This window comes from Haliotis cracherodii, unplaced genomic scaffold (assembly GCF_022045235.1).
Source record: "Haliotis cracherodii isolate W230 unplaced genomic scaffold, xgHalCrac1.p SCAF_4, whole genome shotgun sequence".
In the NCBI taxonomy this organism is placed as follows: Eukaryota; Metazoa; Mollusca; class Gastropoda; order Lepetellida; family Haliotidae; genus Haliotis; species Haliotis cracherodii.
In genome coordinates, this window is record NW_027266297.1 from 54,520,607 (window position 1) to 54,534,635 (window position 14,029).

A 14,029-nucleotide genomic window follows, 5' to 3' on the forward strand; every position below is an offset into this window, starting at 1 on the left:
TGCTAAAATGCAAGAATCGTATAAGACTCTCATTAAAGTGCCAGACTCATTATAATGCCAGACTCATTAAAGAGCCAATTTAATTATTCTTCTAGACTTAAAAAAACCAGAAACTATTGTTGACTATTATACCACCCGTGTTATGGTGCCAGATTCATTATAATGCCAGTATTCAATGCATTATGAACTTGACTACAATGTCAGGCCAAGTCTGTGACAGAACTTTCATTTGTTGTTTTTGTTTGTTGTTTAACGCCACACTCAGCAATATTCCAGCTATATGACAGCTGTCTGTAAATAATCGAGTCTGGACCAGACAATCCAGAACTTTCTTTTGAGTACTTTGTTGACGACTGTATTGACGTATTTGCCATGATTGTGTTTCAGGGACAGTAGACCAAGAAAGAAGTTTCAAAAGCAAAAGGCGAAAGCTGAAAGAACTTGAAACTGCCAATAACTCCGACTCTGATGAAAGCAAGTGCTAGTACATCACTACAAGTAAGTCAGACTTTACTTGCTTGTTTGTCTAGTTCCAGGTAACCAGAGGTAAATGTACAAAATGTTCCAGATATACAAAATCCATTTCTCGTCTGTTTTCTCTTACACAGAAAGCATGCCATGCATGTTGAACCTGTTCATTTTGATACCCATGGTTATTGAACCATTGAACCTATTCATCGTTGGTATATACAGTTATTGAACCATCAAACCTGTTCATGGTTGGTATATACAGTTATTGAACCATCAAACCTGTTCATGGTTGGTATATACAGTTATTGAACCATTGAACCTGTTCATGGTTGGTATATACAGTTATTGAACCATCGAACCTATTCATGGTTGGTATATACAGTTATTGAACCATCGAACCTATTCATGGTTGGTATATACAGTTATTGAACTATTGAACCTGTTCATGGTTGGTATATACAGTTATTGAACCATTGATATCATGTTGATATCCATGGTTATCAAACCTGTTCATGTATTACTTTCAAATGTGTATTAATTTGATGGTTCTGAAACCTTCAAAGTATTTGAATGTAAAAAGCGTGTTTCTTTGTGTTTCAGAAGTGTGATCCTGTGTGGCAATGGTGCTATTTCTGTGACTGTATTAGGATACGCACAGGAAGAAATGGACAGACCAAGCAAGTGACAGCCTTCAGTTGTCAACTCTCTGGAAGTGGCTTATGCTTTCTTGGCAGTCCTGGATGGCAGCTAGGTGGGCGTCAGCCGATCAGTGTTTGGTCACTGGACCCTCGCACTTGTCCACTCACATTCACTGCGATACTTTAACTAATTTCTCAGGAGAAGTGGGAAGATGGAGTGGACGTGAAAGTTGTGAAATTACATGAACTTTGTATGAACATTCACATGCTAATTACATGAAGACGTGCATGTGAAACGTACGTGAAATGAGCGTGCCATTGGCGCTTGTTGTTGCCCAGACCTAGCTTGGAGGAAGGGCAAAGTGTAGAAACGGGTTGCAATATGCAAGTGCTGGAGTTACGGGGGAGGAGTGCATTTGGATTACTCAAAGACAGTGACTTTTATGCCAAAGGTGCATCTCATATCTACAAATGTGATATTTTTTTTAATGCAGTTTTAAAACTGATTATGAGCCCAAAGACCTAACTTCAATGTCAAACTTCAAATTCAGGAATCGAACCAATGGATATGGACATATAGTGACAGACATGGTGAGCATTGTGGCCAGTTATGCAATGGCAGATAGTGCCAGCAGGTTGATGGCAGTGCTCAATGATGAACAGGTGGAAACTTTCATGCTAGTTTGGTGTTTTTACGGGTACCTTCTTTGCCGAAAGGGCAGAGATCTGCACACAGAGAACTTATCGACGAAGTTCGACGTCAACTATCCAGGGTCTAGATACAATGTTAGTCAGTAAGATTGTCATTCACCAAAACTACCTTATTTATTTATGAACCCAAAACATAGACATGTTTCGTAGGCAGCCAGAGAAGGAGTTATCTCCCTTGTTTATGCTGGTCACATGACTCGTTCTCTGGTTGTCATGGCGAAGATGGATGTTTGTGTTATTTGTAAAATATTGTATGTAGAACATGTATAGTGATATTGTTATGAAAACCTTGTACAAAGTATTGATGTAAATTTTCAACCTCGTAAATTGTCCGTTTCGCAATGAACGAATCTACACGGACAAAAGGCAAGATGACATTGTTGACTCATTTGTTATTTGTTTATGTATATTGCAAACTGGTGAGGCTTTGACAGCACTCGCCTTTGAATATATACTCGGGCACATCTTTTTGCAAAAAGTTGAAAAATTAGTTAATGGTATTAAAGATGTAAGTTTCTTTATGACATGGAACATAAACATGAAAAAAGCCAGTAGTTGATATTTAGTTATTTTTTTGTAGTGTTCTGGAAATAATAATCATATATAATGGGATTGTCAAGGCCAGTATCTATAGTAAGTAGTATTGCAGCTATTTTCTCCTATTTTAAAGACATTTGGTGTATTATTTACTAAAATATTCATACATTATATATATTTTTAAAATGGTTACTTTTGTTTCTGATTTGCAAAAACGATGTGCCCACTATCATTATTGAAGGGCATTATCCTTTTACCTCTCTGAAAGCAATGCATAATTTCTTGGGGAATCTCCAAGAGAATTCTCCCTTGAAATACTCGTAGTATACTCTTTTGTATTGTAGAAAAGTCTGTAAAATACATCGAGATATTTGTTAAAAGTTGTTCAATAATCTACACAGTTACAAATCCATGAAATCCTATTTTACACTTTTTTAGCCTTTGTAAATAATGATGAAGATATTTTGGGGTGGGAAGCAATCTTTATCAGGACATTGTGTATGTTTCATTAGATGAAATTATGCCCTTGTAACGTATGACTGAGAGATTTGAATGAATGGTTTGAGAGTATAATAAACGTCTACTTCAGCGGACTGCGTCAAGCTTCAACCAAAGATATCTACCTATCTCTGACTGTCCTTGGACAGACATATGGCCCTGTTCACTTTGTTGTTATTACAAAGACAAAGTCGTCAATTTTACCCTCAAAATACCTCCAGTTTCTTATTTTTCCAATGTTTATGCAATCTTTAATGTTTTTATTCAATATGAAACAAAATAATTAACATTTCAAAAAATGTTAATACCAAAATAAATTCTCATTATTATTATTATTTCTGTTTGGATCAAATGAAATCCATCCTTTATGCATTCATGGATAAACCTCATGAAATACAGCAGACACAAATAACATTCATGTTTGTCTCTTTCTCCCCCAAATGTGTGACGGTCAGTTTGAATCATAATGAACAACAGCCTTGACTGCTGAGATGGGCTGTTTGTCCTTTAAGATTTGTCCAGATTGTGTTAAGGGGGATAGCACTGTCAGTACATTTGGTTTACATCAACCGTTTGCAGTCATTCATTTCAGTATTATCATGAAACTAACAAGTAAATGAATTTTTGAATAAGGTCTCTACCCAGGTATCAAATCTTGAGATTATCATAAAAGATTTCAAATTTAATCCAATCCCACCTAGAATTGCTGAAACCAAATGTCATGACAGAATTGCAAAGTAATATTACCCAAGTCAGGTGAATTGAATAAAAACTATATATGAGTATAAATATGTGTATTCCTGTCCTGGGCCCCCAGGAAGGCCCCTACCCTGTATACAGCTTTGTTAATTTATATCAATGGTCCCTGGACCGGGAATAGGGCAGTGTTGAGCATTATTAGCATGGGAGTGGTCGGCCTGGGGGGTGGGACTGGGTGGCTGTGATAGGCCTGATGTAGCTAATCACTTTAAGATGTACAGTATAGGGATGTATAACTATGGTCATCGTGTCCCCCATCGCAGGGGCAGCCACATTGGCAACTGAGTATAAAGAATAAAAAGTTTGTAAAAATAACTTGTATTTTGTGTTTATTTCAAGAGATGGACAACCATGACATTGGCGGTCTGGATATTGGGATTGTGATGTTTTAGCTGTGATTTTGTTTTAACTCACTTTAGCAAGGGATGGATGAATATCTGGTTTTTACTCATGGAGCTACCGAGCTTTGATTGCCCGTATAAGGAGAGGGTGTGAAACCCATGTGTCCCCTGCCCTCGTGTGGCTGGGATATTGCCAGCTGCTGCGAGCTGCAGTCAACCACGGGACCGTTGGAGACTTTCATTGGTTACACCTTGGGCATCATCGCATCCACTTGTCATGGGTTTGAATGACGGATCCACTTGTCATGGGTTTGAATGAAGGATCCACTCGTCATGGGTTTGAATGAAGGATCCACTCGTCATGGGTTTGAATGAAGGATCCACTTGTCATGGGTTTGAATGAAGGATCTAAGTGTTGCTTTTAATGAAGATCCATTCAGTAGGTGTGTTTGATTGAAGGATACACTTGTCATGTGTTTGAATGAAGGATCCACTTGTCATGGGTTTGAATGAAGGATCCACTCGTCATGGGTTTGAATGAAGGATCCACTCGTCATGGGTTTGAATGAAGGATCCACTTGTCATGGGTTTGAATGAAGTATCTAAGTGTTGCTTTTAATGAAGATCCATTCAGTAGGTGTGTTTGATTGAAGGATACACTTGTCATGTGTTTGAATGAAGGATCCACTTGTCATGGGTTTGAATGAAGGATCCACTCATCATGGATTTGAATGAAGGATCCACTTGTCATGGGTTTGAATGCACTTGTCATGGGTTTGAATGAAGGATCCACTTGTCATGTGTTTGAATGAAGGATCCACTCGTCATGGGTTTAAATGAAAGATCTACTTGTCATGTGTTTGAATGAAGGATCCACTCATCATGGATTTGAATGAAGGATTCACTTGTCATGGGTTTGAATGCACTTGTCATGCATTTGAATGAAGGATCCACTTGTCATGTGTTTGAATGAAGGATCCACTCGTCATGTGTTTGAATGAAGGATCCACTTGTCATGGGTTTGAATGAAGGATCCACTTGTCATGGGTTTGAATGAAGAATCCATTTGTCATGGGTTTGAATAAGGATCCACTTGTCATGGGTTTGAATAAGGATCCACTTGTCATGGGTTTGAATGAAGGATCCACTCGTCATGGGTTTGAATGAAGGATCCACTTGTCATGGGTTTGAATGAAGGATCCACTCGTCATGGGTTTGAATGAAGGATCAACTTGTCATGGGTTAGATTGAAGGATCTACCTGTGGATTTGAATGAAGGATCCACTCGTCATCGGTTTGAATGAAGGATCCACTCGTCATCGGTTTGAATGAAGGATCCACTCATCATGTGTTTGAATGAAGGATCCACTTGTCATGGGTTTGAATGAAGGGTCCACTTGTCATGGGTTTGAATGAAGGATCCACTTGTCATGTGTTTGAATGAAGATTCCACTTGTCATGGGTTTGAATGAAGGATCCACTTGTCATGGGTTTGAATGAAGGATCTACTCGTGGCTTTGAATGAAGGATCCACTCGTCATGGGTTTGAATGAAGATTCCACTTGTCATGGGTTTGAATGAAGGATCCACTTGTCATGGGTTTGAATGAAGGATCTACTCGTGGCTTTGAATGAAGGATCCACTCGTTATGGGTTTGAATGAAGGATCCACTCGTCATGGGTTTGAATGAAGGATCCACTTATGGGTTTTAATGAAGGATCTACTTGTAGCTTTGAATGAAGGATCCACTCGTCATGGGTTTGTATGAAAGATCCACTTGTCATGGGTTTGAATGAAAGATCCGCTTGTCATGGGTTTGAATGAAGGATCTACTCGTCATGGGTTTAAATGAAAGATCTGCTTGTCATGTGTTTGAATAAGGATCCACTTGTCATGGGTTTGGGGGCGGTCGGGTAGCCTAGTGGTTAAAGCGTTCGCTCGTCACACCGAAGACCCGCGTTCGATTCCCGACATGGGTAGTATGTGTGAAGCCCATTTGTGGTGTCCCCCGCCGTGATATTGCTGGAATATTGCTAAAAGCGGCGTAAAACCATACTCACTCACTCACTCACTGTCATTGGTTTGAATGAAGGATCCACTTGTCATGTGTTTGAATGAAGGATCCACTTGTCATGGGTTTGAATGAAGGATCCACTCGCCATGGGTTTGAATAAAAGATCTACTCTTCATGGGTTTGAATAAGGATCCACTTGTCATGGGTTTGATTGAAGGATACACTTGTCATGGGTTTAAATGAAAGATCCACTTGTCATGGGTTTGAATGAAAGATCCACTTGTCATGGGTTTGAATGAAGGATCCACTTGTCATGGGTTTGAATGAAGGATCTACTTGTCATTGGTTTGAATGAAGGATCTACTTGTCATCGGTTTGAATGAAAGATCCACTTGTCATGGGTTTGAATGAAGATCTACTCGTCATTGGTTTGAATGAAGGATCTACTTGTCATCGGTTTGAATGAAAGATCCACTTGTCATCGGTTTGAATGAAAGATCCACTTGTCATGGGTTTGAATGAAGATCTACTCGTCAATGGTTTGAATGAAGGATCCACTTGTGATTAAAAACATCTGTAATAGTGATTATTTAAAGGGGTGAATTCAAGAGTGGACAACTTCCTGACTCTACTGTCCCAACAACACAAGTAACAGATCTGTGAACAGACTATCACTGCAATACCAACGACATGCAAACCATGCATAATCTATACACAACTTAGTGTAGTATGCGATAACATAGGCTGGCTCGTTGATAACATGGAACATTCAGATTTAAGCAATATTCTGATTGCCCGTGTATACCCAGTTCAAGTTATATCAAAACTAAATGCGAGCATCGATCCGGGCAACTGGATGCATTAACATGGAGTCAACCAAACCACCCAGCCTGACGAGCCTGTTGGTCACCTCTTACAACAAGCATAGGTTGCTGGCCACGTGTATTCTTACCCGGATCCCGAGGGGCTCCACAGTGCTCTACCAGGGCCAAGTAGGTTCGTGTTTATGAATATGCGCACCGTGGTTGTTCTAGCGGTGACTGATATTCTGAAAACACAGAGTATCTCTCCACTAAAGTCATGTATACATTCCCAGTATAGGGGGGGTGGAGTGAACACGTGAACATGAACAGCGATCTACGCAATTGGGATACGACCAACACCGGTGTAGAGTTACGTCAATGTCTCATAGCCAGCGTCATTTTGATGGAATATTGTTGAGTGCGGGGTTAAACAACAAGTTAACAAACAAAAACATTGTCAAATGAATATAAATTTGAGTGAGTTTGTTTAAACGCCGCTTTGGACAGTAGTTTAGTTATATCACGTGTGGGGGAGAGCTTAACTTCTCTGGAACCGTTGATGCTGTTTATATGTCCTCAACCTTCAACGTCATTTGAAATTGACGTAACGCTTAACCATTAGGGACGTCAGTGACGTCATTAAACGTGGTTGCATACCAAGAAATGTTACTCCTCACACCTCGTGCTGATGCATATACACAGTGAGTGAGTGAGTTAGTGTGTGAGTGATATAAATGGATCTGCATACAGAACACCTCACAACAACCAAAAAACAAAAAAACACAACAAAACAATAACAAACAACAACGTTAATAATGTGTGAGGAAAGCCAAACGTCACGCAGGTGGGAGACAATTATGCCACTATCGTTTGTGCTGACAATCCAGTGATCTCAATCTGGCGGGAGTATGGGATCCACCTTCACAGCAAATCTTATACCACAAGAACACGTGCCATCTCCCAATGACCCTGTGAAGTTCTTTGTATACTTACAGTATCGATCATATAATTTATTGATAACTAATATTGCTAATACTGGGATGAGATGGACTTACATATTGGTAACGATCTGAGTACATTACAAACCACATGTCAACACAGACCAGTTAGCGTGATGTTGTGAAGTAGGGTAAAAACGAAACTCACACAAAATATTTTCTTTCTTTCTAAACCGTAATGAACACACTGTAGGAATTAGTTGCCAAAGTTCACCCGCCAGGAGGCCTTGTAAACAATAAACGTTATGTGTTATACCTATATCTTACTGTTTTAGCCCCTCATATTGCCATACTTATATAATTACTGTAGATGCCTTAATGAGTTGCTAATTACCATTATTTCATGCCTATAATACCAAGACCTCTCATCATATCTGTCTAGCCCTACTTTTTGGAGACCGCCATTTGCAATATGTATTAAAAAGCCTTGAGAATATTAAGCTAAACAACAGCGAAACCTGATAATAATTTGCTTGGTACGTTTGTCTGACGTGTGAGGTGGTTCTTTCACACGCATCGGTAATAACGAATATACATGTCTATCCGTCATAATCAGAGTACAGCTGAAACCCAGTTTCCGATAAAGTACTTTATCATCCAAAACTGGCCCCCACAGAAGATATCGCTTGGGTGAGATCATCTACATTGTAGATATCGCTGCAATGATAATTGCGTCACAATGCTTTGCAGACCATTGTGACGTCAGTGGTTACCATGACGCCACAATCAAATGACATCACTAATGGCTCCGGTGCAGTACTTTTTACTTTTTATTGGATCAATGCGTAGATCCATGCTCATGATGTCAATCACTGGATTGTCTGGTCCAGACCCGATTATTTACAGACAGTGTCATAGATAGAATATGCTGAGTGAGGCGTTAAAACAACAAACAACTGATCCATAAACTAACAGTTGATTGAAGAGTCAGAACAGTAGGAGTTTCTTTGAACAACAAATACGGTCTTTACAAGACATCCATCGCTCAAAACTAGCCCAATTCCAGAAAATGCCATAAATTCCTCACCGACGAAATTCCATCAATTGTCCGCCTTTTAATCTGTTACGGACACCCAGCAACCGGGAAAACACCACAGGAATCCCATTCACTCGGAGCTTGATGAGTGCGCCTCACCCCACCTACGCTATCTCGGGTTTATCAGCGTTGCTGTCCGGACTCGCCGGGTGAGAGCGCAGCGCCACCTAGCCAGAGGGTGACTATAGATGGCGATATCGCTGGACACTACCCGACATATATCTACGAGCTATTGTGTGGGCCTCAGCGTGCTGAAATACTGGTATTTGTTCGTTCTCCAAATGATAAAGTCTCCATGTTTGCTTCATGTGCCGAGACAAAAGTTTTAACACAATCCAAATGTTCCATGTATCAAACATGTGTTTTAGAGCTTTCTTGAGTTGATGCAAAGCTATCGGACTTTTAACAAAAACAAAACTAATGGTTGATGAAGTGAGCATTTATTACTTCGTACACATGGTACGATGACGCAGAATCATCAGTCATAAGACTGTTTCATTTGTATCCCATTAATATTATTGTGTCCGCCGAATCCATGGGGACAATGTGTGAAGCCCATTTCTGGTGTCCCCCGCCGTGATATTCCTGGAATATTGCTAAATGCGGCGTAAAACCATACTCACTCACTCTATCGGATCCACACCAGTCTTCTCTATTTCAGGCAGGAGCACGGAGTGACATCGGGATGTTGACGGCCAAACCACGGGCTAAGTAGCTGTGGTGCGATGACACAATAGTCTCTCATAACAGTGCAACAGGTCAATCAAAGTCCTAGCGCCATTAAGTGTCGTCTCGCCTCAAGGTTTGATGCGGCCTATCCAGCTTTGTCATCTAAAATGAGTCCTTAATAATTATTTTTTAACGCTACAGATTACTTAATTATTTGGTAAACTGTCGTCACATGTAGGTGTTGCGACTTCGACTGTTAATTAATTCATTTGCAATTAAACCACGCCGATATGTGTCTTCCGATGTTAAGGATGAGAAATAGTGTTCTTGTGTTTGTGCTTATAATATTCACTTCACCAATTCCTTTACATTTTTTGTATCTGCACACGTAAAAGTAGTAGTAGAATTCAAAGAATATATTTGGCTATTTACTTTCCACTTGTATGAAGATAATGGCACTTTCCTTTAATGATAGTTTATTTTGTGGCACACGGAACCCCCGGAAACTCTCAGATAGTTTATTCACTGACTGATACGCCAAACCCGACTCCAGACCGCGACCACACACGGCGCGGAGGAAAGCGCGGGACTTGATGTGATGGCGGAAAAAATGAAAAGGGAAGGACGGTTTGTGAATTTCCAGAAGTCTAAAATAACATGCACAGCATTGTTTATACTCGCAATTCTCTATCTAATAATATGTGGTGAGTGTGAGCAGTTGCGTGACATCCGCACCCCCACCCAGACTGGCAGAAAGTCCGACCTACGCAGGCCTCAATCAGCAGTATCGACACAGAAGTCTCCAATGTACCTGTATTTCTAACTTGAAAGAGTGAGGGAGTGAGTTGGGTTTTACGCCGCTTTTAACAGTATTCCAGTTATATCACGGCGTGTCAGCTTAATGTGGGAGGAAAGCCCGAAGTGATGTAGGTCTCAGACGTTTACCACTTTAGTGAAACCCACGAGCACGGGTATGGTGCTGACAAACCTAGAAACATAATCGGGGCGAACCGGGATTCGAACCCACAATCATAGGTTTCTGGCGTGCCCAAGGGACGCAACTCTGCACAGCGAACTAACTAACGAAATACTAACCCGCCCAGCCTTAGCCAAAATACAAGAAAAGTGCCTCAAATCTCAAATATTGCAACTATACTACCGGGCAAAAGAAAATACACCCATGTTTGATGGTGGTTAAGAATTAAACATGAAATGGTTATTCGATGGTATTTTATTTGATACAGGTATCACAATTGTGTTTCGGACCTTATATCTGCAGTGTTTCGGTGCCCGTTTTAATCCTATAACGTTTTGATAACGTTTGTAATTCACTGGTCGAACCCAGTTTTCAAATGTATACTTGCTTTCGCCCTCAGTCGGTCTGTCTAACTCTCTTGAAACGAATGGGATGGTTGAAAAGAACAAAATCAAATCCGTTTGTCGGGTGAACACTTATTATTCAGAATAATTACCCAAATGTTTGCATATTAATTTTGTTTATTTGTCATAGTGAGTGAGTGATTGAGTGAGTGGTGTTGTTTTTGCCACATCGGCATTTTTCAGCTATTCGCGGCTAGACTTATGGTTATTATTAATACAAATTTCATCTTTCGAGACCGTGTGCTTCATGAGAACTATGGATATTGTACTTTCAATATAAAATACCAGAGTTAAACCAAGCTATCGGGTGAATTCGCCGAAAATAGGAAAGGGTTATACGGACAGTGACAAACGCCAGACGGCTCCGCGACATAAACTCATGTTCTTTGGGACAAATGTGCAGAATTTGGCATATTCAGCATTCTTCACTGCATGTGCGAATCCCAAAGGACCCTCCCGTCACGGTTATCGCCTAAAATAGATTTTTCAAAGACGAGAAAGACCTGACTCAGTGGAAGGAAGGCGCGTCAATAAAATGAAAATGATGAATTTAATATTATAAGGAAAACACACAGTGATAATAGAATCAATATGAAGTTATCAACCCAAATACAACATAACCTTATAAGTTCTTTTATATCCCAGGACCCATGAATATCCGGGCTAGAGCAGGTCTTCGGCAACCCATGCTTGTCGCAAGAGGCGATTATACTTGTAAGAGTCAACAAACGGGATCGGGTGGTCTGCATGGCTTGCTGACTTGGTGCATGTCATTGTATCCCAATTGATGTCATGATGTCAATCACTGGATTCTCTGGTCCAGACTCAATTATTTACAGACCGCCGTCGTATAGCTGTAATGTTGCTGAGTGCGGCGTAAAACAACAAACCAAAAACAACAATTCAATATCCAGGGGTAATGGGGTATAGCCCAGTAGTAAAATTGCTTTGTTCGTCATGCCGAACGCCCGGGTTCGACTCCCAACGTGTGTGATGGACCTGTTCTTGGCATCCCCCGTCGTGATATTGCTGGAATATTGCTCAAAGCTGCGTAAATCCCAACTGACTCACTTACTCTATATCCCATGAACTATAACAGAGACTGACATAACAATCGTATTTCGTATGGGCCTGATCTTTCGCGCTACAATCTCTAATAGTTCTGGGGGAAATTTCTCGCCTGCCGCCAAATGTCGTAGTCGGGTTGGTATTATTATATATGGATGTTTGAACTCTATTACGACTATATCACCCAGGTCCACGACTACGCCCAATCACTCCGTCTGAAAGACATTACAGACTTATATTTACGCACTATGGCTCGATTGAACTAATCATTAGAGTCGCCGGACTTTCAATCTGTGGACGAAGCCATCAAAACATAGTCCCGATGGTAGATATTGCAGACATGAAATGAATTTGCTTTTCCAATCCTTTTAGAGTGATGTTTTGTTAAAAACTTGATGTGTGTGGAAAATCGACAATGGCCGAATTGCAAATGTCAAGCCAAAACGAAAATTAAGAAAAACTTGTTTGGATGGCGGTTTCTTTGAAATGATTATGCAAAAATGTTATTGTAAACATAAAACAAGTTTTAACACGTGTGAACGCCAAGACGGAAAGACGCTTGGAAGATTATAAGTAACGAGGGGCTTTTTGGTTAAATGTATGCAACGCTCTATCAGCTTTAGACCACATTATGACCATAAAATCGAATTCCATTTCGAATTCTCTGTTGGTTAAATGTATCATCTTTGGTTTGGGGCGACAAGTATATATATCACGTTTAGCGTCTTGGGTTAGTGAGTGAGATGAGTTTTATTGCGCTTTTAGAAGTAGTCCAGTCATATCACGGCAGGGGACGGCAAGGTGGGTTTCACATGTAACACAGGGGCGGTAGGGTAGCCTAGTGGTTAAAGCGTTCGCTCGTCACGCCGAAGACCCGGGTCCGATTCCCGACAAGGGTACAATGTGTGAAGCCCATTTCTGGTGTCCCCCGCCGTGAAGCTGGAATATTGCTAAAAACGGCGTAAAACCATACTCACTCACTCACATATAACACGTGAGTGATTGAAGCCAACATGTCCATCATATTACAACCCACAATATGCGGATCCGGGCTTGGATCAGGCAAACTAGCTGACAGTTTTATAAGACACGACCCAGTGTGTCAGGGTTCGATCTTACAACAACGCAGCCAGGTGATACTTAAGAATCGCCTTGCCCTGATTCGGCCAGGCCATTACTTATCCTTGACCATCTAAACGTCATCTGATCTAACATTTACCGAATCGTGCCCGTCTCACTTTAATCTAATCTGACATTCCACAGCTTCGAATGCCTCACCTTCTCGTCTCACATTGCCCAGCTCTGCCCGTCTCACCTCGTCTAACATTGCCCAGCTCTTATTCTTCAGTTCTGCATGTCTCACTTTCTCGTCAGTTCTTTTACTCCCCAGCTCTGCGTGTCTAGCTTTCTCATCGTCAGATCTAACATACCCAAGATCTGCATGTCTCACTTTCACGTCAGATCTAATATTCCACGGCTCTGCATGTCTCACCTTCTCGTCGTATTTAAAATTCCACGGCTTTGCATATCTCACTTTCTCGTCGGATCTAGTCTGTCTTACAGACCCTGATAGTCAACTACAGCCCATGCAAGTCTATAATGTTTGGCAAGTCTAGATTACTGCAGTATCTGAAAATGAAGAAAATCACTGGGCTTCCTTTTTTATTAGATTTTTATTAAGATAACTGAACAACTGTTTTTTTCTGTACGATATGTTCATTTCAGAGACTATATGTTAGTCTACGTCGGATCTCACATTCCCCAGATCTGCATGTCTCACTTTCACGTCAAATCTAACATTCCGCGGCTCTGCATGTCTCACTTTCTCTTCAGATCTAACACTCCGCGGTTCTGTGTGTCTCACTTTCTCGTCGGATAAAACATTCCACGGCTCTGTGTGTCTCACTTTCTCGTAGGATCTAACATTCTGCGGCTCTGTGTGTCTCACTTTCTCGTCGGATAAAACATTCCGCGGTTCTGTGTGTCTCACTTTCTCGTAGGATCTAACATTCTGCGGCTCTGTGTGTCTCACTTTCTCGTCGGATAAAACATTCCACGGCTCTGCATGTCTCACTTTCTGGTCGGATCTAACATTCCGCGGTTCTG

General features: G+C 40.8%; 1 protein-coding gene across 2 annotated transcripts in view; it reads left to right on the plus strand.

Moving 5' to 3' along the window:
- The window catches only part of LOC139478696 (protein patched homolog 1-like), a 63,206-nt gene extending 59,303 nt beyond the window's left edge, over window positions 1-3,903 (plus strand). For both annotated transcript variants that reach the window (XM_071261275.1, XM_071261276.1), the window contains exons 27-28: window positions 388-498; window positions 1,072-3,903. In XM_071261275.1, the coding sequence (XP_071117376.1) occupies window positions 388-485 (98 nt within the window). In that variant the 3' untranslated portion in view covers window positions 486-498; window positions 1,072-3,903. The remainder of the gene's footprint in view (window positions 1-387; window positions 499-1,071) is intronic.
- The last annotated feature ends 10,126 nt before the right edge of the window (window positions 3,904-14,029 follow it).